At 28.9% G+C, this 26,813-nt stretch overlaps 3 protein-coding genes across 4 annotated transcripts; 1 reads left to right on the forward strand and 2 right to left on the reverse strand.

Annotated features, from left to right (window-relative positions):
* Positions 1-4,848: 4,848 nt before the first annotated feature.
* LOC124940504 (OVARIAN TUMOR DOMAIN-containing deubiquitinating enzyme 9-like) lies at positions 4,849-10,498 on the reverse strand. Of its 2 annotated transcripts, none has more exons than XR_007099471.1 (7): positions 9,505-10,014; positions 9,240-9,415; positions 8,800-8,873; positions 8,580-8,634; positions 6,646-6,698; positions 6,481-6,565; positions 4,849-5,639 (listed from the first exon to the last, which is right to left on the reverse strand). XR_007099471.1 is itself a non-coding variant. In XM_047481024.1 (7 exons), the coding sequence occupies exons 2-7, from the start codon at positions 9,536-9,538 to the stop codon at positions 5,599-5,601; spliced, it is 465 nt and encodes a 154-aa protein (XP_047336980.1). In that variant the 5' UTR covers positions 9,539-9,711; positions 10,357-10,498; the 3' UTR covers positions 4,849-5,598. The 2 variants fall into 2 exon arrangements, 1 of the variants encoding a protein (XP_047336980.1); XM_047481024.1 differs by lacking the exon at positions 6,646-6,698 and adding an exon at positions 10,357-10,498 and having other exon boundaries at positions 9,505-9,711.
* Positions 5,124-5,796, forward strand: LOC124940502 (transcription factor TCP11-like). Its single transcript, XM_047481023.1, has one exon. The coding sequence runs from the start codon at positions 5,124-5,126 to the stop codon at positions 5,676-5,678; it is 555 nt and encodes a 184-aa protein (XP_047336979.1). The 3' UTR covers positions 5,679-5,796.
* Positions 10,499-12,082: 1,584 nt separating the features above from the next.
* LOC124938288 (serine/threonine-protein kinase PCRK1-like) lies at positions 12,083-13,828 on the reverse strand. Its single transcript, XM_047478707.1, has 4 exons — positions 13,620-13,828; positions 12,877-13,541; positions 12,670-12,792; positions 12,083-12,595 (listed from the first exon to the last, which is right to left on the reverse strand). The coding sequence occupies exons 2-4, from the start codon at positions 13,525-13,527 to the stop codon at positions 12,098-12,100; spliced, it is 1,272 nt and encodes a 423-aa protein (XP_047334663.1). The 5' UTR covers positions 13,528-13,541; positions 13,620-13,828; the 3' UTR covers positions 12,083-12,097.
* Positions 13,829-26,813: the final 12,985 nt, after the last annotated feature.

The raw sequence follows: 26,813 nt of genomic DNA on the forward strand, positions 1-26,813 counted from the left end.
AAATCCACTTAGATCACAAGTGTTAACACTTGTCTGTCTGAACTTCTAGCTCTCACACTATCTTGTTGAATAGACGACTATCTGTTCAGCTTACACAAGTAAATGATTATCAAATGATACAAAATATTATCGAATAAACTATCTTGTGTGACTATTGTATATGTTAACGTCTCTCAGCGTATATCGTCTCGTGTATATGTAACGTAGTGACTTGCAAAAGACCCCTTCATCGTTGTTCTCTGGTGCCTTTTTATACTTGAGGCATGGAAACGGTTGAATCCATTTTTTCGAACGTGGCAACGAATATTTATCGTTTTGCATGTCAGAGTAGAAAGTTGGTTGTACATTTGTCGTATTGCAATTTATGAGTGTTCAGCTACTTGACTTAGCTGATAAGCATTCAGCTGATGTGGAACTTAGCAGATAGTGAGCTCTACTGATGAGCTACTCTGCTGATAGCGAAATCAGTTGTTGATCAGCTCAGCTACTAGCGAACTCTGCTGATGGCGAGCTTTGCTGTTAGCGAACTTTTCTGTTTGAGCAAATATGCTGCCAGCAAACTCTACTATTTGAGCAACTATGTTGCCAGCGAACTCTGCTATTTGAACAATTCTATTGCCAGTGAACTCTACTGTTTGAGTGACTTTGCTGATAGAAAATCTACTAATAGAGAATGTTCAGCTGATGGAAACTTTGTTGTTGGCGAACTCTACTGATGGAGCAGCTCAACTGATAGCGAGTCTTCAGCTGATGGCAACTCTGTTGTTAGCGAGTCTTCAGCTGATGGCAACTCTATTGTTTGAACAACTCGGCTGATGGAGAACTGCTTACGATCAGTTGCTTAGAGCAGATGTCTTTGATTTTACATGCACATTAACACATTGTTAAACTTAGTTTTATTCATTCATCAAAATCATGTGTGTTCATTTTAATTATCCTAAGTTCATTTAATCAATTAAAACGTTTTCATAATTCAACTTGATTTAACGATTTCCACTTTAACTTAATTTTACATAGAGGCATCCCACCCAAATTTAGAAAAAAAAACAATTGATGTGGATTGTATTGAAAAAAATCAATGTATAACGAGAAGAGAATAGTAAATCTTCTTTTGTGTCCCACAAGTTAAACGTCATCGTTTTATCCCTCATTTTTTTTCTTTGGCTTAAATCATCATTTTACATTTCTCTCCCTCCTTATCTATTTTTATATTTATCTTATATATACACGTCTTAGGCAGCAATAATTGGGTCTCGTTGTTAGAAACTTTAATCTAAATATTTATTCGTTAGTTCTATAATCTTAATACTATATGTCAATAAATTGAGATAAACTGTAATTGCGGAAACATGCCTGAATCTGAAATGAAAATGGTTCATTAAGTCGTTCTTCATTGTTTTTCGGATCTTCTTCGATCTTAGATCTTCAAATTCTGAATCTGAACTTGGATCGGTAATGAATGATGTCAGTGGGGTTTAGGTCTTCCAACCCACTATCGACAGCCCTTGAGTATTTTTGAAAGGTAAACATACCTCTAAATTTTGTCTAATGAGAGAAACATGCAAATCAAATGGAGTCTTAAGCTAATTAGGTCAAACCAGTCAAACATGCCAACAGACGGAATGAAGGGGTGCTTAATTGACGGGTCGGGTCAGTTCTCAAAATCAGCTAGTATGAAATTAATTTTGTCAAAATAACTTATTTGTTCATTTATTTATTCTCAAACTCAGTTTTCTAAACTTATTATTAGGGCTTCTTGGAGGTTATTTGAATAGTAGTTTGAAGTGAAAAACAAAAATGATGATTAATAATTGTAAGGTTATAAAAAACCATTAAAGATATTGATATATATAAATATAATATAATAATTTTAAATATAAAATTATTGATATTTTAACATTTTATTTAATGAATTTAATAATTTAATAAATAAGATTAGAGTGAACCAATGTTATTTTTTTCGATTATTTAAATAACTTAAAACCGAATAAGGTCTTAAATATATATCCTAAATTTAATAATTTATATTATATATATTTAAATTATTATTTTTATAAATTTAATTATTTATATTTTAATATATTTAAATTATTATTATTTTATAAATTTAATTAAATATTTTAATATTACTATTTAATTTATTATTTTTATAAATTTAATTATTTATATTATATATATATTTATACATTTAAATTATTTTTTTATATAATAATAAATATTTACTTGATCATATCTATAACAGTGAATACTAACAAATTTAAAACATTTTAATCATACCACTAACTTAATAATACATACAAATGATGTAATCATCTTTTTTTTAAATTATTAGAGATTTTGTTCAAGATAATATTTTCTATGTCTTTCATACCCTTCTTGACCTCACACAAATTATAGTCTTTAGTATGTTATCCATCTCAATTTGGTTTTATCCTCATTAATTTTGTTTTTTTCATATATTTTAATTGAGAATGAGGTTACCACTTTTTAAATTATTAGAGATTTTGTTCAAAATAATGTTTTCTACGTCTTTCATACCCTTCTTGACCTCACGCAAATTATAGTCTTTAGTGTTATCCATCTCAATTTGGTTTTATCCTCATTAATTTTGTTTTTTTTCTCATATTTTAATTGAGAATGAGGTTACCATATTCCTCAACCTTGTATATTCCATCAATATTATTTTAGTATTTACTTATTTACTAAGATGATGAAGTAAATATTTTGTATTGTATAAAAAATAAATTAAATGTATATATATATATATATATAATATAAATAATTAAATTTATAAAAGTGATAATTTAAATAGTAATATTAAAATATATAATCAAATTTATAAAAGTAATAATAATAATTTAAATAATAATTTGAATAGATATATTAAAATATAAATATTTAAATTTATAAAAATAATAATTTAAATATATGAATAATATATAAATTATTAAATTTAGGATATATTTAATAATAAATTATAAAAATTAAAATAAAATAAAAAATAAAAAACTGAATTTGAATAATAAAATAAATTAATTTAATAAAAAAATATGTAAATTAGGAAAAATAAATTTCAGTTTGGAACCGAACCCTTAAAGGCTCAGACCATCTCCAACCGGCCGATAAACCCAAACGCAAACCCAAATTTTGCTCCAACCAGCAAGCAAACCTAAACCCAAAATGGGAATGGACTCTCTCTCAAAAAAAACCTGCAGTATCACTATTCATTCACACTATTTTTTACTATTTTTAAAAATGGCCCTTAGACTTTTTCTTTTTTAGATAACTTTCAAATTTTATACATATAAATTAATTCTTTAACTTATATTTTTTTACTTTTAAGATATAAAATTATAATATTTTTTAAATGTATAATTAAATTATTAAATTTATTATATGCGCACGTGTACCAAGTATTTTTTTATTAATAATGTTTGTTTATTTAAATGTATTATTTAATTATTTTGTTGTTTATGAATTATTCATATATATACTTAATTTTATTTTAATATTATTAAATGAATGAGAAAAGATTGAGGTTAAATATGTAAAGTTGATAAATATATAGATAATATTAATAAGGTTAAAAAGTTAGTGTAAGAAAAGAATATTCTAAAAATAGTTTTTTTGGTTTGGAAATGGATTTTTGGGTTGGAGATGAATTAGTGTTTGATGTGACGTTTACTGCATTTTGGGTTTGAGAATGAGTTTAAGGTTGGAGATGGTCTTAAACAGACTCAAGTCGCTGGTACGGTTTTGAGATCTTATTTGCTACAGGTAACTTCGATTATTTTTGTCTATTTATTTTCTTAGCTTAACTATTGCATGATTATGATTTATTTTAAATATAAAAAACTTATAAAAGTATGTTTAGATGGAAAACTTGTAGACATATATGTCTAAGTATGGATAAAATAATTAATTATATAAAAATCACACTTTTAATTATAGACGAAAGTTTAAGTCGGATGACACATTGATCATAACATCGAGATCATTTATCAAGTGTAACCAAATATCGAACGAACATAATTTCTAATGTTTAAACGCGTTTCAATAAACGCGAAACTTTTCCTAATTTTTAAAATGAATTGGATGACGACTCTTAAAGTCTAAAACTCAGTCCAAAATTTTGGGAATAAACGACCTGCGATCTTAGTAGCTTCGTTATTGATGATTTGGTCGAGACGGCTCATCAGATCCACCCTTTCGGTTCGACTCGGGCGCGTACAATTAGTTTTAGTGTTATTTTATTTTACTAATCTATTAATTTTAAATTGAGATTATTATTTAATACTTTATATATATAATATAAATGGTTAAATGATAAAAGAAAGAAAATAAAAATAAAAAGATAAACAAGATCTGGTTTATCTTTAAAAAAAAAATATAATTTTTTTATAAGTTTTCTAAAAAAAGTTGTTTGATAGAAAAAGTTATGTGGAATTTTTATAATATGAATTATTAAAATTAAAATATAATACAAGTAAATTAATAATATTTTTAATTGATACATTAAATTGTTTTATTATTAAATTATAATAATGTGATAAAAATAAAATAATATTTTTTCAAATTTCTTAAACAACTACTATAAAATGCAAGATCAAAATAGCTCTTACAACTCTTAAAATTGAAATAAAAATGTCATATGAATTATGATTGACTAACCATATCAAAAAGTTAATATGTTCAACAATAAAATAAGGATAGAACTTTTTCATGATTATCATCATTCTTTGTTTTTGTTGTTGAAGAGCATCTTGGTGCCGTCTAAACTTCTAAACCTTCCCAATAAGAAAATTAATTTAATAAAAAAAATAAGTTGTTTAAGTTCTAATGGAAATATAATTGAAAGACTTAAACTTCTTTTATAAGCTTGGGCTCGGAGGGCCCACAGCAGCCCACATATAGATTCACTTTGGACCCCACCTCACCTTTTTTTTTTTTTTTTTTCTTGCTCTCTCTATTTCGGCCCCACTTTCTTCATTCAAGAAAACCCTAAAAAACTCAGTTCTGTTCTCATTTATATATTATACATATATAAATATATATAATTTTATGTACAAAGTTACAAACAACAATAAACTACTCTCTGTCCTTATTCTTCTTTCCCTTCAAATATGATCCTTCAAAGCTTGGCCTCACCAGCCGACACAATCCAAACCACCGTCGACACCCACCGTCGGCCCGACAAATTAGCTGTCCAGAGAAAGTCGTCCAGAGGTTCCAAGGACCGACACACAAAAGTCAATGGTCGTGGCCGTCGTGCTCGGATGCCAGCTCTATGCGCGGCACGAATCTTTCAACTGACCCGAGAACTCGGTCATCGATCCGATGGAGAAACGATTGAGTGGCTCCTCCGACAAGCCGAACCCTCTATCATCGCCGCCACCGGTACCGGCATAATTCCTAAACAATCTGTGTCTTCTTCAGTCAGCCAAGTTCCAATTTTGGAAACATCTCATCCGAACCCACCATCAGGTATGTCTGCTGTTCTTCCGCCGCCGCCGCCTCACCCCAACAGCACGTTGAACTTATGCCAGTCGATGCAGAAGAGTCTTGATTTTACAGGAAATGTGTACCAGCACATGCCCTTCACGGCGATGTTGCTTCAGCCGGAGACGATGGAGATGGAGCTGGAGGAAGAGGAGGTGCTTGGTGAGCAAGATATTTAAACTTTTACAACTCAATAAACAAAAATGGTGGAGTTGTAGAGCAGCCTCTACTTTAGTATACTATTGTTAGAATTTTGTTATTTCGGCCGGCATATTATTAATGGAAGCTTTCAATGTGTTTTGGTGGGGGACAAACAATTATATACAAAATAAATTTGTATATTTAAAAATATGGTTTCAGCTCTCATCGATGATCATTTGAAAACTTAGTTTCATCATCTATGTCACTCTAAACAAAAATGGTGTTTTCAAATCAAGTTAATATGGGTCCCCTTTTGAAAATACTTTTGTGTAGTGTACTACTTGCTAAATTCAAAATTCAGAAAGAATGAAAAAAAAAAACTAATAATTTTATTAGTAATAAGATGTGTCAGGCAGAATCTAAAACTGCTGAACTTTCTGGCACTATCTTTTCATCTTCTTGGTATCACATGGTGGTAGATCTGGTTTTGTACAGGAAATATAAATAAAATTATTCCTATTAACTATCTGATTGAGTGTAGCACATAGAAAATGATTTTCCTTTTTTATCATAAAATCTCAAAGTATGTTACCTCTTTGGAAATGCAAAAGGTTAGTTCATCAATTCTAAATAAAAGTAAATGTACTTAGAAATCAACATAAAGTCTAATTATTAATGAAGATTTAGCAAAAAAAGAAAAACCATAATGCGAAGATTTGGCAAAAAAACAATACAACCAATTTGGACCCTTTTAAGGGATCTATTTAACCCTCAGTTTTCAATTCAGTAAAAAAAAATGAGTGGTGAAAATGACCATCAAAATAGGCAAAACATTCATACCTCGTTTAGATCTATGTTCTTTAGGAAGTATCTCAATTGAATATGTCTCCTTGAAACATGAAAATAATATGATCTTAACACCATACTGCAATAAATGTAAGAATAAAGTGAGAAATGGAGACAAATCACAACAAGATTGACAATGATAATAATAATAATACATACTGCATCAGCAGCTCTGCCTGCAATGTTACGCGATCTAGCCCGAGTCAAAAATACTGAGAAAAGGATAAGCAAAAGAAATGAAGAACTATACTTGGACATCTTCTCCAAATATTCACTATATTTCATTGGCACATAGCCCTAGTAAGAATCTGTGTGAGACTTGAGATGACAGTACATGTTCAAAATAAGTCTTTACTCTTTAGCACACCAATTGGTGTATCCCAAATTACAAACTGAAGGTTTCCAGAAAGTGGAGAACCACCTGTTTAACGACCTGCTGTCTCACAAACTTATGATGATATTGGGTACTATATAATTGATCTGTTAAGGCACGAAACTTGAAGGGAACCAAAAAGGAAAAGAACAAGACCAAACAAATAATGTCCTGCAAGAGTGGGACAAACATACTATTCTAATTCAAGCAAATAATGCGTATATTTGTCTCTTCGGTTATGTTTGTTTACATGGAAATGGAATTAGAAATGAACTACAAAAACAAATAACAAAAATAATAAAAGGAATTGAAATTGTACAATTCCCCAAGAAATGGAATTCAAATTCTGCCCTAACCAGACATACCCTTATGGAACTCCTTGAAATAATTCGGCCAAATGTTTCTCCTTTGAAGAATTTATGGGATCCATTAATTCCATGGGAATGTGGGATTTATAATAACAATTCTAATCCATTATTTTTCAAGACTTAAAACAAACAAGGGAATTGAACTCCCAATTCCAAATGCAATTGCAATTCTACCCTAACCAGAAATAGATTTATGGAACTCCTTGAAATAATGAAACACACATCAAATGGAAGTCGGTAAAGGGGTGCATGGAAGAGCTCAAACATAGAGTCGAGTGTTAAGAACTATTATTGTATTTTGAATCAAACTCTTTTTCTGATTTAGGATATAGCCAGCCGTGCCCTTTTAGTCTCTGTATTCACTGGAATTTTTTCTTGGAAGAATTTATGGAATCCATTCGGCTATGTTTGGTTTGGGTGGAAATAAAATTATAAATGGAATTCGGCATCCAAGTCGAATCATTTGTTTGTTTGAAGAATTAAAATAAAAATTATAATTATAATTCCAATGAAATCGAATGCATATTATTTTTAAGTTTTAGTTAAGTACTTCCCAGTTCAGAATTGCAACTCTTATAAAATTGGAATAATAATTCTAATTCCAATTATACACATCCAAATATAGCCTTTGCATGCTTAATTCTCATTGAATTGCATTATTATAATTCAATTCAATGTATCTTTGCATGCTTGGTATGTTCTTCATGGTGCAGTAAATGTGGAGGAAATTCTTCAACTAAAAGGAACTCAGTTGGTTAGTAGATGTGTCTATGCTTTAAAGCCTATTGCATTTGCAATAAAATATCAAATACGCCACTGAAACTTCCATACCTAACCCCACTGAACTAATCTAAAAAGCCTATTGCACTTGCAAGAAAATATCAAATAGGCCACTGAAACTTTTGATGACTCAAATACCCATTGAACTTAAATAACCCCTTCTATTAGAATAAGTTAACGTTGTCTCGAATCTCCATTTGAAAAATGAAGTTACCAACGGAAAGGAGATTTTAGGACCACATTGAAATTATTGCAACGAAGGGGTTATCAGATCCACACTTCCAAGGCTGATGGCTAACAAGGCTTTATGAGCCATTTGTTGAAAAAACAAAAACAACTGCAAATTAAGTGCACAAAAAAGGAGCCTTTGAAGGCAACGAAGCAGGAAGTTAAGAAATATATTACTAAAGGAGTTTTCCAAGGACTTAAACTAGCCGGTTTCAAAAATGTCATCTAGTAAGAATTGAAGTTCTGATAATATATACAAATTTAGATCCAATATTGAGACTTGAGAGGTCACTTCCCAATCTGAGGCAAGAGTTACATTCTAAATAAGGAAATACATTACGAACCTGACAATTACCGTCTCCTTGAACTTTGCGTACAACCAAGTCATATAATTGCAATCTGTATGGTAAATATTTACAAAGTTAACAAGATCAGTTAATGCAATAATACAAAACATGCAATACAACAAATGCTTAATATGTTAATCCCCTTAGCACTATACCAAGGATGAGACGTGACAATATCACATAATAAAGCAAGAAATGTAAAACCAAATAAAGAAACCTGTTCAATAGCCTTTGATGATCAGATGTTATTTCTACCATAGAAGGTATATCACCATTAATTCTGGGAACATGCTGCATTTGATAATAAATCATCAGAGCACATGTCTGCCCATATGGAAACACTTTTTATTTATGTTTTTGTATCTGGATTCAGTTTTGGAAACTAAACTTAGTAAAATGCAGAAACAAAATTGTAAGTGTTTCCAAATGAGGCATTCTCAAATAATAAAATCCGCTACATAACCATTTTTTTGGGTAAAAGAATAGGGAAAAGGGTAGTCTCACTCTCAAGTCAATAGGTCAATATAAACTGGATTTTTTCGCTTCTATAGAATAATCCCTACATAACACGTTAAATGCATAAAACAAGACTGGCAAAGAGCGTTTATCAATAAATGTAAAAAATAATAAGCATAAACAGCAAGCTCCACTACTCACAGGAATAGGTTCAATTTGATTCAACCACTTTTCCACTTCTCCATCCCAAGCAGATTCATCGGTTATCTCCAGATTATAATCTTCTTCTTCTTCTCCATCACGTGATTTTTCTCCACGGCTGGAACATGAACTAGAGAGTTCAATATCACGCGCTTCTGACTGGCCCTCCTTATGGCCTACAAGATGTTCAAAACATTATATTAGATGACAAGCCAAACTGTCAACAAACAATAACTTCAAATTAGTGCCGGTTGCTTCCTGATACCTGCAGAACAGGTAACTTCTTGACACAGATGCATCTTCAACTGTTAATTGTGAGAACTCATCTAGAAGAACATGTGCACAATCTCATCATTTTCTGAATTTATACGTGCTGCCTCATAAATAGTATCTTCAGTAGTGTATTGTTCTGGGAAGATGTGCATGTCATGTTGGATGTTTTCACCATAATATGTTGAACTGAAAATCTCACCTACATCAAGAAGATTGAGTCCTCACCTAATGACTTCAGAATCTGGTTCATAAATTCTTATTTTCTATTGATGCTTTTTGATATAAACCGTTATAAAGTCTACAAGATACAGAAAGTCAAATTCCATTACCAAAATCATTCCAATGATCAGATAATGCTAAAACTGAGAACTATTGTGATATTCATATAAGTTCTATGCAGTAAATACTATATTTCCTAGGAAATTGTACAAGCTCTATAGTTGTATTTATCCATTTATTGATCATATAGACATGGATAGCCAGGTAAACAAGTAACATTCTGTATTAGGAAAGAAGAAGTATATCCCTGGTCAATTTGATCTAGTCGAGGCTGCATTTGTATACTAGTTCCTATTTTTAACTAATGAATCTATAATCAATCATACATCTAGAACAGCTCAATCAGAATGCATTCAAATAACAGAATTTGTTAACTAGTAGCACACAAGACCTGTATAATCGATTTTTGCAAATGCATATCTGGATGTAGCTGCCTAGAAGATAAGTCTTCTTAAGCTCAAGTTAATCATAACCTAAACGAAAGTCAGTATCACCGTGCTTGTACATTTTATTCAGAAATCCGAGTTTATCTCAGCAAGACGGTCGCGCAATTGGACGAACTAACCTCGAATAGACGCCTTAAATTGAACGATCATCCGCCGTTCTTCACAATGGATAAGAAGAACATCATCAAAGGCTGATAGTGATAGATCAAGAACGGTTTCTCTCTGTCTTCTCTAGTAGAGATCTTTGACGAAGGCTCCATCGACAACTTTTTTTTTTTTTTTTTCTAAAAGACTAAATTTTAAAATGAGCTATTATTCAGCAAAATTATAATTATAATTTCTCATTTATTTTTATTATTTTTATTTACTTTAAAATAAATAAAAATTCAATTCATTTAATAAAAACAGACAATGTGAGGAATATATATTATTTTAAAACGTGATAAATTAAAAAGATAAGATAACTTAAAAATAATCTTAAAACATGACATGAAAAAAATTAATATTAAAATACAATTACTCAATAGTTTATCGAACTCATATTTGTGAAAAACTATTAACTCAAAACGAGTTTCAGAAAATATCATAATAATAGCATTATATAATAATAGCATTATATAATAATAGCATTATACGTATAAGCTGGTTAAAGATTCGTCGATTTTTCTCTAATTAAATAGTTTTTAAAAAATATTTATTTATATGGTAAGCCAAAAAAACTCTTTTAGAACTAATTTGATTATGGTAATATGGTTATATTAAGGCAAATAATTCTGTATAAAGATATTAGAGAGAAATTGACACATCCTAATTTTGTATTGTTCGAGTTTTTGGATAGTTATTGAAAATTTTAGATTAAGAAAATAGATTTTATTTTGCTTTTGCACTAAGATATTGTAAACTTGAATTTTTGGGTAATTATCCTTATTATTTTAGTGCATTATCTTATTAAAAGAAAAACGTTGAACCTTCCATGATTGTAGCCATACATTTTTTAATATTTATTCAAGAAAGTCGATAAAATTGGTCGAGAACTTATCATCTTTTTCGAATATCTACCCACTCAATAATATGTTAAACAATAATATGTTGTTTATATGTGTAATTTGTAATGACATTGTTCTTGAGCAACATGCTTTACTTTTGTGATAGTGAAGTAGTGATTCATACTCACAAAATATACATAATCTACCCTCAAACTACTTGGTCTATTTTAAAATTTTATTAAGTAATATTTTTTTTTTCAGTAGTCATTGTTGGGGTGTCCTATACAATTTCTTTTTTACATTTATTTAAAAAAAATAAAAAATACATAATATTTTAAAATTAAAAGTAATAAAAATGATTTAGCTTAATTAGTTAATTATTCTTTAATAAATTTAATGGTTTAAATGAATAGGTTCAAATATTATGAGAAATATATATTTTTTGGTGACTGTTATCATGCATATGCATAGGTTTGCATGAATATATATATATATATTTTGAAGTCTTAAAGTTATTAAAATTTTATGTCATGCCATTACTTTTTGTGTACCATTGTTTGGGCTAGGATAGTATCCAAGTTGATAGTAAATAACATAATCATTGAAGCAACTAAAACATATATGGAAAATAATATCTATTATTACCTAATCTGTATTATTTTTAGGTCTCTAAAGAATATTAAAACCTTGTTCTATAATGTTTCTTATCTCATTGTGATCATCAACCAAGTAATGAGTTATATTGTACATTACAAGATAGAACAACAACATCAGATTTATGTACATGATATAATTAAGAAAAAACATTGTCTAATCTAAAATCTTAAAACAAAGGAATTGAAGAAAAAATATTCAACTTGGCAATGAAACAAAGTCAGCCTGCTTTTGCATTGAAAAACAACCGCAACCGAGCAAACCAACTTGCTCCCTGTTCCGTGTTTCCTGATCTTCCTTCTGCTTTCTTAAACGTTTCTTCTTCCTGACATGTTATCATCCGTTGAGGATTATTGGCCCCTTTTGAATATTCGAGAATCTCATTCACCATTTTCAAAACCTGGCTCATCTTCGGCCGCGACTTTGATTGACTGTTCAAGCAACGGTTAGCAACATTGGCAAGCTTTTGTGCAGACTTTAAAGAATATTTCCAGTCAAGCCTCTGATCCAAAATCTTATGAAACTTCTTTGAATCTTGTACATATGGCCTTATCCATACCAACAGTTTTTGTTCGCTCGATGGGCGACTACGATCAAGCGGGCGCCTGCCCGTGATTAGTTCGTAAAGGAAAACCCCATAACCCCAAACATCGCTCTTTGATGTGAGGCGCCCCGTTTGCATGTATTCAGGGGCTGCATATCCTAGTGTTCCCACAACCTGATGGAATTTATCAATTTTATCAATAAGCAATAGAAAATGACCATAATTGTTGAAGAAACTTATATACATACCCCAGTTGAGACATGGGTACATCCCTCTTGAGGGCCTAACCTAGCCAAACCAAAATCAGACAGCTTAGCATTCCATTCCTCATCTAAAAGAATGTTTGAGGACTTGAAATCTCTAAAGATAATCTGCAGAAGAACATCATCATCATAAGTTCATAACAGTTAAGAACATAATAAAGGAAGAAGAAGAAGAAGATTAAAAAAGGAGACCTGAAAATCCATTCCTTCATGTAAGTGAGCTAATCCTCTAGCAGCATCTCTAGCAATTTTCAATCTCATCCCCCATGGAAGAGGTGTTACAACCTTATTAGATAAATTATCATCCACACTTCTATTAGCCAAGTATTCATAAACAAGTAGCCGCTGGATTCCTCTTTCATCGTCATCAGCACAATACCCAATCAATTTAACAAGGTTTGGATGATCAACAATCCCTAAAAAGTTAACTTCATTCACCCATTCTTTATGTCCCTGCAATCCTCTACTCCCCAATTGTTTAACAGCAACATCAACTAATTTCTTATTTGAATCTTGATCATTACTTGTTCTAACAGTACCTTTATATACACAACCAAAACCGCCCTCACCAATTCTGTAAGCGCCGTTAAAATTCTTCGTTGCAGTTTTCAGCTCAGAAAAGGTGAATACCCTGAGATCGCTTGGCTTGTGCGAAAAAATTGATGAATTCGAGTTTCTTTCCACCATGGATTCCGTGTCTGTGCTAGTGAGGGAGACATTTTCAGAGCTGAATTCCTTGAAATCAAGATCGTTTAGAGTTGAATCTGTAGACGGGCCTGAAATTGTTGGCCCTGGATTGTTTCCATCCTTCTTTTCTCCTCTGTAGAACGGGCAACAAATCATCGCGCTCTTTCTCACTGAAAATTGTAAAGATCAAATTTTTGCAAAATCTAATAAGATCATATATGAGAAACAAGGTTTGAACGAAAACCCACCTTGAATATTTGGGAATCTGTTTGTTAAAAGGACTGCAAACAAATATCAGAGCGATCGACGGCTGAATTGAAAGAAGAAGAAGAATCTTGAATTGACAAAAGTAAGGTCACCAACCAAATTCTGAGAATGGGACGGGAGTAAAGTTGATGGACAGGTGTTGAGACAGCGTTAGAACACTGGTAATCCAACGTTTGGGGGAGACGGACAGCCATGAGTGAGGAGAGAGAGAGAGAGAGACATTAGAAGAATAAAGAAGGTAAAAAACTGGTTTCTTTCGATCTAAAACTTTGAATGTTAAAAGAAGCTTCTTCATCCAGATGCATTTCCAGCAGAAAGATGGCAGGCGGCACCGTTTTCACACGCGAATACAAAATGTAGAACATTTTTTTGTTGGGTTTGTAGTATAACTTAAGAAAAAATATATAATATTATAGAATTTGTTTTATAAAAAATCTAGAAAAACAGTTCCTAATTTTTGCTTTCCATTGGAGTTTCTTTGATCTTTTTTATTTTATTGAAAAACTTTGTTACATAAAAGAAAAGGTTATTTAGGTTTTAATTTGTTTAATTATTAAAATGTTTTTTTTTATATATTTAAAATTAATAATATGTGATTTAATTGTTAGAATTAGTAACGAAAATTAAAAATCTTTCCGTGGATATACAAGTCAATGTTGTTATTCTTTTCCAATCTTTTTTTTTTAAATATAATTGTTCCTTATAAGCTAAAAATAAGTTTAGTTACTAACATTTTTTTTAACGTGCACAAGATTAAAAAAAAAGTTAGTAAACTAAAATTTATTATCTAGAAAATTATAATATAATATTTTTTTGTAATTATAAAATTTTACTTCAATTTAATGTGTTTTTAATAAAAATTATTAAAAAAATACTTTAATTAATATAAAAACAATATTAAGATAAAGCAATATTTTATATTGCCATAAATATATATAGTTATAAAACTATTTAGGACAAAATAGAGGTGAATATCCAATCATTTTCAAAGATCTTGAGTTCGAGCTAGTTCGTCAAACGATAAATTATGCGTCTAGTTAAATGGTTAAGTGTTTGCAGATTATGTAATTAACTATCTTGTGGTCACAGTTATATATACCAACAATATAGATAATTTCTTCATTCTTAAATAATTATTGAGTATATATATATATAATATATATATATATATATAGATAATTTGTTCATTCTTAAATAATTATTGAGTATATATATATATATACTTTTTTTATTTTAATTAATTGTTTTATATTTTAATTTCAATTTTCAATAAATATTTTTTTTATAAATTTAATTGTGTTTTAATTATTAGATTATTATAATATATTTATTTATTTAAATTTTAAATTTTATAAAAATAAAAATTAAATATTTTTAATTAATAAATTAAGTTTTGAATTATTTATATATATATATATATATATATATATATATAGGGTAAAAAAAAATTATAATGAACATAAGAACTTAAAAATCAAATATAACTAACATAAAAACCACCTCTACTTTCTACTTGTAGTAGTTAAGTTGTATGAATTGAATTTGAATTTAATATATATATATATATATAATAATAATAATAATAATAATAATTCTTAATTTAAATTTGTTTGGTTTGTCGAGTCGAGTTGTGGTTAATTTAGATATATATATGAGAATAAATAAATACTTGGTAGGAACATGGGTTGATCCGTCCATAAACTTTAAACGGTTAAAAATAAAATTAAAAATGTTATAGGTATGATTCAAACTTACCACTTAACAAAAACAAATAAAATCCTTTATCCAATTAAGCTAATAAGACTTTATATTATAAATTTTACACAAAATTTGATAAACGCGCGCGACATTTATAACAACATAATATATAATAATAATAATAATAATAATAATAATGCTTAATTTGAATTTGTTTGGGTTGTCGGATCGAGAACTTAGTTAATTTGAATATATATGTGAGAGTAAATGAATATTTGAGTCGGATTAATTATGTTTTATTTTCACGTCTCTTTTATAATTACACAAGGTTCGCTGAGTAAAGGATTTCAATATTAAACCTTATACTAGAATAGTTAGGGTTGTCTAATCCATATATATATATATATATTGATATAATGGTTGCTTAAATTTACTCTATCTCCTTTTCAAATATATATTTACTCTCACTTAATCAAATAAAATGTGGCTCTCTCATGATTCTATTCTTTTGTTGTAAATAATTCTTAATTACTTTTTTCTTTTTAATATTTTTTCGAAATTAATCTCTCTTATAATTCTATTATCTCATAAAAAAAAAAGTAAAATAAAATAATTCTTAATTATTTTTCATTTTCACGTATTTTCTTTTATAATTATATAAGTGTTAGATCGCTTAAGAGAGATTTAAATATTAAACCTCATGCTAAAATAATCAATATTGTTCCTAATGTTTTAATTAGAACTAAGCAATTTGAACTTGTTTGAATTTATTCGACGAGGTTTCATCGGCAGATTTATAATTCGATCACTTCATTCTAAATAGAACAATCAAAATTTATTATGGGAATTGTAAGGTTTAGAAAGGGATAAAGAAATGTGTTGGGTATTGGTTGGCCCAACATTGTGGCCCAATCTCTAGTAACCCGCTTATTGGACTTGACCTAAAAATATAAATATATATTACTCTCTTGGTGGGAGGGAGAGGTCAAATTCATTTGTGGTGCTAGTGAGAGGGTTGCCTCCTTTGTGTGAGATAGTGGTGCAACGGAATCGATAAACAAGAGGACTGAGCCAAACTTCAATTGCATTCACACCCAACAGTGGTATCAGAGCTAGGGTTTAGGGTTTGTAATTGGAGTTTGAGATTGGGTTGGAGGATATAAGTTATCTTCACCAATAAGCGTAGATTTGTCCTTGTTTCTTCCTTAATCCTCTTCTTTTATTCTCTACTTCTGCTACTACTAGAGGAAGAAGAAAGTCGTTGCCGCCTCTGGAGAAGAAGTCGTTGTTGTCTTGTTCAACCGTTGTCAGTGTCGCGTTTGTCGCGACCGTTGAGAATCAAAACCGCCGCCGTGCTGCTACTGTGCCTCTACCATGCCGTGCCGCTGTCGTGCCGTTATCGTGCTGCTGTCGTGCCGCTACCGTGCCGCTGTCGTGCCGCTACCGTGCCGCTGTCGTGCCGCTGCTGAGAAGACGAAGCAGCAATCCCCGAGCGGGGTGGGTAAGTCGAAACTTTCTTTAAGTTTCGCAAGGTATCATAGCTTGAACCCCCCTATTAAATTCTGCCAATTGATTGTTGATTGCTTTTAATTTGTTTGATAGCATGTCTGGTGTTAATCAATATGGTATGGTTCCGTTTGACAGAAAAATTTTAGGGAAGTCATGAATGTGAGAGGTAGATCTCAGGGTATGTCTAGTGCCCAAAAGTGTTATAATTGTCATTAGTCTGGTCATTTTATCAAGGACTGTCCTAAGCCTAAGAGAAATCAGCATGTTGAAAATGTTAATGTGGCTGTTTGTGAGAGCAATATGAGTGATATTTTTATGATTAATAATCTATGTGATTATGCTAGCTTAAACTCTGTGTTATCTGATTCTTTGTGCAAATATGATTGGCTAGTTGACTCTGGTTGTACTTTTCATGTGACTCCATTTAGAGATTTGTTTTCTAACTATAAAGAGATTGAACATGGCTTTGTGTCTATGGCAAATTCGAAAAATTGCAAAGTGTTAGGAATATGTGATATATGTCTAAGGTTCTCTTGTGGCTCTGTGTTTACTTTGAAGAATGTGAGGCATGTTCCTGATTTGCGTTATAATTTGCTGTCTTGTGCATCTCTTGAGAATGATGGTTTGGAGGGAAAGTGGGGGAAAAGTGTTATGAAAATTTTACGTGGGTCTCTTGTTATCTTTACTGCTAAAAAGATGAACAATTTGTATGTGTGTCATGCTGAGACTGCTTGTGACTCTGTGAACTCTGTGATTGGTGATAAATCTGTTCTTTGGCATAATAGATTAGGTCACATGAGTAACAAAGGTCTAGAAATTTTGCATAAAGGTGGTCACTTTGGTAGTGATAAATTGTCCCCCATCTCCTTCTGTGAATCATGTGTGCTAGGAAAACAACCATAAGGTGAGTTTTCCCATCTCCTCTTACCCAAATGTGTCTAAGTGTACTGATATCCTTGAATATTTACATGCTGATGTGTGGGGTCCTTCTAGTGTTGTTACACATGGAGGGAACCAATATTTTTTGTCCATCATTGATGATTATTATAGGAAAGTTTGGGTGTTACTTTTAAAACATAAGTCTGATGTTTTTGAAAAGTTTAAAGAGTGGAAGATTTTGATTGAGAATCAAACAGGTAAGAGAATCAAAACTCTTAGAACAGATAATGGTCTTGAATTCTGTAATAAACAGATGAATGATTTATGTGTTACCTGGGGTATTAAAAGACATAGGTCTGTGCCGTACACACCACAGCAGAATGGTGTTGCTGAGAGGATGAACATGTCACTTCTAGAGAGGGTGAGAGTTATGTTAGCGTCATCTGGTTTGTCTAAGAAGTTTTTGGGGATGCTTTGCATACTGCTGCTTATTTAATAAATAGGTCCCTTAGTGTTCCCTTAGGAGGGAAATGTCCTGAATCTGTGTTTTCAGGTAAACCTCTTGATTTGAGCAACTTGAAAGTTTGGTTGTGTTGGCTATGTGCATCAGTAGGTTGACAAGTTGGAGCCTAGGTCCAAGAAATGTGTGTTCTTAGGCTACCCTGAAGGGGTAAAAGGTTATAGGCTTTGGGATAGGAGTGAACATGGGCTTAAGATTGTGATAAGTAGAGATGTTGTCTTTAATGAGAATGACTTTCCTTGCTTGTCTATGTCTCCCACTCCTGTTAATGATGCTCCTAATAAGGTGGAGCATGTGCCGATAGTTTTTGATCAACCTGTTGAACATGATGTGAATGCTCCAAATGAGGTGGAGCATGATAATGTGCATGATATTGATGATTTGCATTATTCAAATATTTTGTCTGATTCAAATGATTTGTCTGATGATTTGCATGACTATCAACTTGCTAGGGATAGAAGTAGAAGAACTGTTATAATGCCTTCTAGATTTAGGGATGATAATTTGAATGATTGCAATATGTCTGAATTTGCTTTTAACATGTTTGAATCCCTAGACTGTAATGAGCCTAACTCTTACAAAGAAGCTTTGAGGTCTAAGTTTTCTACTGAATGGATTATTGCTATGAAGAATGAGATGAATTCCCTAAAAATCAATGATACTTGGAAACTTGTTCCTAAACCTCATAATTGTTCCTTAGTGGATTACAAGTGGTTGTATAAGGTGAACAAGAGTATGAAAAAGTTAGATTCAAGGCTAGGTTAGTAGCCAAGGGATTTACTCAAAAGGAGGGAATAAATTATGCTGAAATTTTCGCTCCTGTTGTCAAATTCACTACTGTTAGAATTATGCTTGCTTTAGTTGCTCACTTTGATTGGGAATTGAAGCAAATGAATGTTACTATTGCTTTAGTTGCTCATTTTGATTGGGAATTGAAGCAAATGGATGTTACTACTGCTTTCTTACATGGTGAACTTGATAAGAATATTTATATGCATCAACCTGAGGGGTTTGTTAATCCCCAGTTGCCTGATCATGTTTGTTTGTTAAAAAAAAGCCTTGTATGGTTTAAAACAATCTCCTATGCAATGGAATATCAAGTTTGATAAGTGCATGCAATCTTTGATGTTTAAAAGAAGTTCTTCTGATCATTGTCTGTACTTCAAGAATATAGACTATGTGCCTGTATTTCTTTTATTGTATGTGAATGACATGTTGATTGTTAGCCCATGTCTGAAGTCTGTTATGCATGTGCAAAAATCGCTTTGTGAAAATTTTGACATGAAAGACTAAGGTGATGCTAAGAAGATTTTGGGCATGAATATCATTAGAGATAGAACAAAATTTTCTCTTTTGTTGAATCAAAGTGCATATGTTGCTAAAATTTTGAGTACATTTTTTATGTCTGATGCTAAATCTGTGAATGTGCCTCTTACTTCCCACTTTGTATTAAGTAAGGATCAGTCTCCTAAGACTGAAACTGAAATAACTGAAATGAAGAATGTGCCTTATTCCAATGCAATAGGGTCTGTTATGTATCTCATGGTTAGTACTAGGCCTGATATTGCATATACAGTTAGTTGCTTGAGTAGATTTATGTCTAACCCTGGTATTCCCCATTGGAATGCTTTGAAATGACTTTTGAGATATCTAAAAACCATTGTTGATGTTGACTTGACTTTCTCTAAGTGTTCTGTAGGTACAAAGTTGGTTGGTTATGTAGATTTCAATTATACTAATGATAGGGATAATAGAAAGTCTACTACTTCCTATGTGTTTACTTTGTGTGGCTCTTGCATAAGTTGGAAGTCTCAACTTCAACCCATTGTTGCTTTATCTACTACATAATCTGAGTATGTAGCTTCCATTGAAGCCTTTAAGGAAGCAATTTGGCTTAAGGCTGTTTTGTCCGAAATTGGTTTTCTTGACAAAAATGTGGTTGTGTTTTCTGATAGTCAATCTGTTATTCAACTATGTAAAAATCATGTTTTTCATGATAGAACTAAACATATTGATGTTAGGTTTCATTACATTCGGGATATTGTTAAAAAGGGCATTGTTAAGTTAGAGAAAATTCCTTCAGAATTTAATCTTGCTGATATGAGTACTAAGTGTCTACCTGCTAAAAAATGTATTTCGTGTCAACGGATTTTAAATTTTGACTTAGGGAAAACTCTTTGAGGTTCGTCTTTTATGGGAATGGCATGCTTTGTGATCTTGCCTTCAATCTTTGTGATTTTCTCATGCTTTGTGCTCTTGCGTTTGATTTTTGTGATTTTCGCATGCTTTGTGCTCTTGCATTTGATCTTTGTGATTTTCTCATGCTTTGTGCTCTTGTGTTAGATCTTTGTGCTCTTGCGTTAGATCTTTGTGCTCTTGCGTTAGATCTTTGTGCTCTTGCGTTTGATCTTTGTGATTTTCGAATGCTTTGTGCTCTTGCATTTGATCTTTGTGATTTTCGCATTCTTTGTGCTCTTGCGTTAGATCTTTGTGATTTTCCCATGCTTTGTGCTCTTGCGTCTGATCTTTGTGATTTCCGTATGCTTTGTGCCTTTGCCCCTGGTCTTTGTGATACGAGTTTACCTTGGGTATTCTCTTTGTTGCCTCGGTGGTAATAAATTGGTGATGATGTGTCTTGCGATTCCGTGATTATGTTTTGCACTGTTTTGGGCCAAATGTGGAGATTGTTGGGTATTGGTTGGCTCAACATTGTGGCCCAATCTCTAGTAACCCGCTTATTGGACTTGACCTAATAATATAAATAGATACTACTCTCTTGGTGGGAGGGAGATGTCAAATTCTTTTGTGGTGTTTGGATGCTAGTGAGAGGGTTGCATCCTTTGTGTGAGATGGTGGTGCAACGGAATCGATAAACAAGAGGACTGAGCCAAACTTCAATCGCATTCACACCCAACAAAATGAATATGATTAAGAGGAGAGGAATCAAATATAACCATTTATTTTTTACATACACCATTATTTGAAATTTTTTTTTGTAAATATTATATTTTTTCTTTACTAGATTTTTTAATAAAAATTATATATATATCAATAGCTCTATTTGTATTAATTATTATATAATATATAATTATATATTAAATTTTAAAAATATTTTCACATACTCTTTAATTAAAATGTTCAAATAATTTATTTAAATATAATAATTTTTATACATTCTTTCTACATATTTATTACTTATATAATTACTTATTTTTTTATTCATTCTATCTTTTCTTTGTTTTTCATTAATAATGATTAAATATATATATATATATATATATATATATATATATATATAAATTCATAAAATTACAAATTCAATTAAACAATTACAAGTGATGCAATAGTTAAAATATTCATATGTCAAACTCAGACTAATGTGCGAATTTGAGAGAAATTATGGTTTAAATAAGGAGTAACGTTAATAATGAATTTTAAAGGGGTGCGAATTTAAGGGGTCTATAAAAGTGTGGTTTGAATTGTGAGATGGTGTTAATAATAAATCTTTGAATGATAAGATATTATGATATTTTGAAGAAATTATGGTTTGAATCAAGAGTGATATTAATAATGAATCTTTGAAGGGGGCGCGAATTTGAGGGATTGATAAAATTGTGGTTTAAATTGTGAGAGTGATGTTAGTAATAAAACTTTAAAATTTAAGATAATTATGGTGTTTGTGAGTTTGTACTTGTATTTTTTTGCCGAATTATAATTTAGTGTCAACTTTGTATTAAAAAGAACGCAACAAATGTCATATTTGTAAGTGTTGAATATAACTAATAAGCTGAATTTTTTGTTATCTCTGCGGTCAAACCAGCCTGACAAATAGTATGTTCCCACAGAGTGGTAACTAGCCAAGGAAAGATCTCTTTAAAATGGTGTGTTATTATGTTTTTGGTATTTGTGAGCTCATACTTGCATTTTTAAAGAAAATTATGGTTTATCTTTAATGTCTAGAGTTAGATAGAGAAGATCTAATGTCTTCATTAGCATGATCTTTTTTTGTTATTATGGAACATACAAGGTAAAATTGAGTTGAATTTTAAAAAAAAATAGTTATTCTTAATCAATATTATCCATCAAATTATAATTCAATGTCAATTTTGTATTAACAAAAATGAAACACATGTCATATATGCAAGTGTTGAATATAACTATTAAAAATGTCATATATGCAAGTGTTGAATATAACTATTTAAAAAATAGTGTTATGTTTTTTACAAACACACAGAAAAAAGTTGTAATACAATTTTATATGGAAAGATATATAGAATTTTCCATTGTATACTCATGCGACTTATGTATCTAATAATCTATAAAGATTACATTTGCCCTTGTATATATAAAGTGTTGAATATAATTAATGATACATAGTGTGATGATAATTTTACAAATTTATAAAAAAAAAAGTGCAGGCCAATCTTTTTATATGGAAAAATCATCATCAATATTCACTGAAATAATGGTTCTTAACCATTTTGTATCAAATTTTTTTTTGACGCAAGACATCTTTTCCTCCTAATAATTAAGATAGTTTTATTAAATATTTTTTAAAAATTTTGAATATCTTAATGAAAGATTTTACCACATTTTCCTTTTTGTTTTGGATAGAGATTTGGACAATTGTGTATCGAGATCAAAATCTAGAATTCGGTCAACAAGGCTCATTTGATGTTAATTTTTTAAGTATTTTTGGATTTTATTCAAAAAATAATTAAAGTATGAGTTATTAATTATTAAAATATTCTTTTATATTTAAAATTTAATAAAAGTAGAGTAAGAGTATTTTAATATTTTTTATTAATAAATTAAATAATTTGATAATTATAAAGATCAATATGATGGAGAATTTTTTTAAAATATTTACTCAAAATAACTCAACTAATTCATGATCAAACGTGATCCTAAAGTTGATATATTAGGTAAAGAATTTGTTTATGGAATTTGTTATGTTTGGTTGGATCATTCATTTCAATATATTAATTAGCAGAAGGACATTTGATTGGTTAAAATTTGAACATATGATATAACATAAGAAATGTCGGATACAATCTCACAATTGCATTGTGATCAAATTCGACACTTAATTTTAATAAGTAAAGTTAATAGGCGAATCAACTAGGATATCTATATATATATATAATGATGCTTAATTTTTAAAGTGTCCGGATTGCCGGGTCGAGAGTTGTGGTTAATTTGGATACTTGGGTCGGATTGTGGGTTGACCCGTTTTTAAATTTAAAACGGTTAAAAATAAAATTAAAAATGCTAGAGGTATGTTTCGAACTTGCAACCTAACAAAACAAGCACAACTCTTTAACCAACTAGACTACAAAAATTTTATATTTTAAATTCAACACCAAATTTGATAAACGCTGGACGTTTTAATATTAATATAAGTTCAACTTTTTAACTAACTAATCTATATATATATAATGATGCTTAATTTTTAAAGTGTCTGGTTTGCCGGGTCGAGAGCTGTGGTTAATTTGGATACTTGGGTCGGATTGTGGGTTGACCCGTTTTTAAATTTAAAACGGTTAAAAATAAAATTAAAATGCTAGAGGTATGTTTCGAACTTGCAACCTAACAAAAACAAGTACAACTCTTTAGCCAACGAGGCTACAAAGAATTTATATTTTAAATTCAACACCAAATTTGATAAACGCGGTACGTTTTAATATTAATATAAGTTCAACTTTTTAACTAACTAATATATAATGATGTTGAGTAAATAGATACTTGGGTCGGATTGTGGGTTAACTCACCCATAAACTTAAAACGGTTAAAAATAAAATTAAAAATGTTATCCGTAATTTTTTTCACGGTTTTTTATATTATTACTCGTGCAAATGCACGAGCTAAATGTTAGTTTAATATAATAAAGATTGATGTTGAAGAGATTAAGACAATGTTTAATAAAGTGATTTATTACTTAATAATTTATTTAATATAAGTATATTTGATAAATTATATTTATGATTAATTAATTTTTATTGACTTAAATGAAAATATATTAAAAATAAATAGTTAAAATATCTAACATATTTTGAAAGATGAAAAAAATCACTAAAGGACCATTCTATCCTTGTAATAAAATTACTTTAATATATAAGATTTATTAGGTTTTATTTATTTTTTCTATACAAGATTGTATTGAGATTTATTTATTTTTTCTATTTCCAAGTAAATAAATTGTTTTTTTTTTATCAAATTTTAAATGTTACGAAATTAATTTTTAATATCGATTAAAAGATTAAAAAACTAAAAATGTATATAGATCTAAACAAATTATAAAATGATTATAAAAATGTATAGAGATTAAATTTATAACATGATTATAAAAATGTATAGAGATTATATATATTCATTCTCATGTATATATATTAGTTAATAAATTATAAATTAATAATTTAATATAAAAAATAAAAATATTTATTTTTGTTATTTTTATTTAATATATAAAATTATATAATTCAATATTTATGTTTATTATCTAATATAATTAATATTTAATGATATAATAATCTTGATATATACTTTCACATATTAGTTTTAAATATTATTAAATTAATTTAAGTATTGAATATTTAAAATTTAGATGTTTAAATTTAATTAATTTAAATTTTTATTTTTAAATATTTAAATTATTTATATAGTGTTTGATAACTTCACTTATCATTTAATTTAATATATTAAGATATATTTATAATTACTCATTTTTATAAATTTAAATAATAATATGATAAAAATAAAAATATCAAGTTTATTTTAAAAATTGGGAAAAGTTGAACAAGTTACTTACGAAAAATAAATTTAAAAAATAATAAAATAAACATTTCATCTAAATCTAATCAAATTAATGATATATAACATTGTATCGGTTTTCTATTATTTTTATTTTTATCATAATTGACCAAACTAATAATATTACAAAATTATATATATATATATATATATATATATATATATAATTATATATATATATATATCCATATTTTGTATCTTAATTATAATTAATTATTTTTATCTTATTAAAATAAAATAAAATTAAAATCACACAAATTAAAATGGATTTTAAATGAATTTTATTTTGTTAATTAATTTGTCTTGAACTTTTATTTTGCAGATGCAAGGAAAGAAAAAAATACTAGTCGACCCAAATGGAGATGCCCAAACCTCAAAAAGAGCTCAAACAACCTAGGCGTCAATATTAAAACATTTTAAATGAAATGGATCCTGTTATATTTTAGTATTATATTTTAGTATATTCTTACCATTGATCTACATGGATGAATATGTATATAGAAATATTTTAAACTAAGTTAAGTGTATAAATCTCAAATAAAAAATTTAAAACTTTTATATAAATCATTATATATGTTACCCATTTGAAAATATGTCTCTTACTATTAAAATTCGTCTATTCTCTTACTATTAATCGTATCGACCCAAGAATTGAACTGTCCTAGTCCATGTAAAAAAATGTGGAAAAAATTTTACTTTCTTAATTTGACAAAATCATTCTTCACTTAATTTAATATAATATATGAGGTACTTATTTAATATAAATTTATTAATGTATTTATAATCACTTATTTTTTAATTTAAATAAAATTAAAATATTTAATTTATTATAAGAGAATAAAAAAAAATTAAACACTCCCTCTTAGTATCAAAGACAAATTTATCATTTTAAATTTAATAAAATTATTCATATATCATTTGTATTGTATTTCTTTTCTTTATAATAGACTTTATTTTAATTAGGAAGATTCTATGCAAAGAAAATGAACAAATATATAAGCGAATTAAATAAAAAAAAAAAAATCTAAAAAAAAATTGAAATATAATATATCATTGATTACTATATTTAATAGTTTAAAACAACTTAATCAAATACAGTAAGTATAAATTTTCACCTTCAATAATTTTGTTTTATAAAAAATTGATATATTTCAGTTCAATTTTTTTTATTCACAACATTACAGATTACAAATAAATTATAAAAAATTAATAATATTTAAATTTTATTACATAAATTTTACCATTATATTGTGATTGACATGAATTTCATAGTATCATAATTGTGAGACACTTCTTACATAAAATATATAAGTTTAAGAAATTTTAATATTATGTGTATGTTTTTCTTTTATTTATATCATTTTTTTTAATATTGTGTGGAGTCATCTTAACTCATATTTATTATAAACTTTCTATTAAAGAATATTTTTTGAGATTGGGACAACTAAAATATAATCTTGCAAATATAATCATTTTTATTTAAAATTTTAGTTTTTCATTTTATTGATTTAATTTTATTTTTCTATTTGTTAACGTGAATTTTCACATTATTTCAAATTGACAAAAATAATATTTAAACGAAATATGTATGTGTCTTTTCTCTTTTATACCTAATTGTTTCAGCTTTTACTATATCCTCTAAAATATTCTAGACATAATTTATTGTTTATCAAAATTTCAAAATATTATTTAAAATATATGTATAATTTTTATTAAAAAATAATATTTAATCATTTTTTTTTACGTTAACATCATCAAA

This window comes from Impatiens glandulifera, chromosome 5, assembly GCF_907164915.1.
Source record: "Impatiens glandulifera chromosome 5, dImpGla2.1, whole genome shotgun sequence".
Lineage (NCBI taxonomy): Eukaryota > Viridiplantae > Streptophyta > Magnoliopsida > Ericales > Balsaminaceae > Impatiens > Impatiens glandulifera.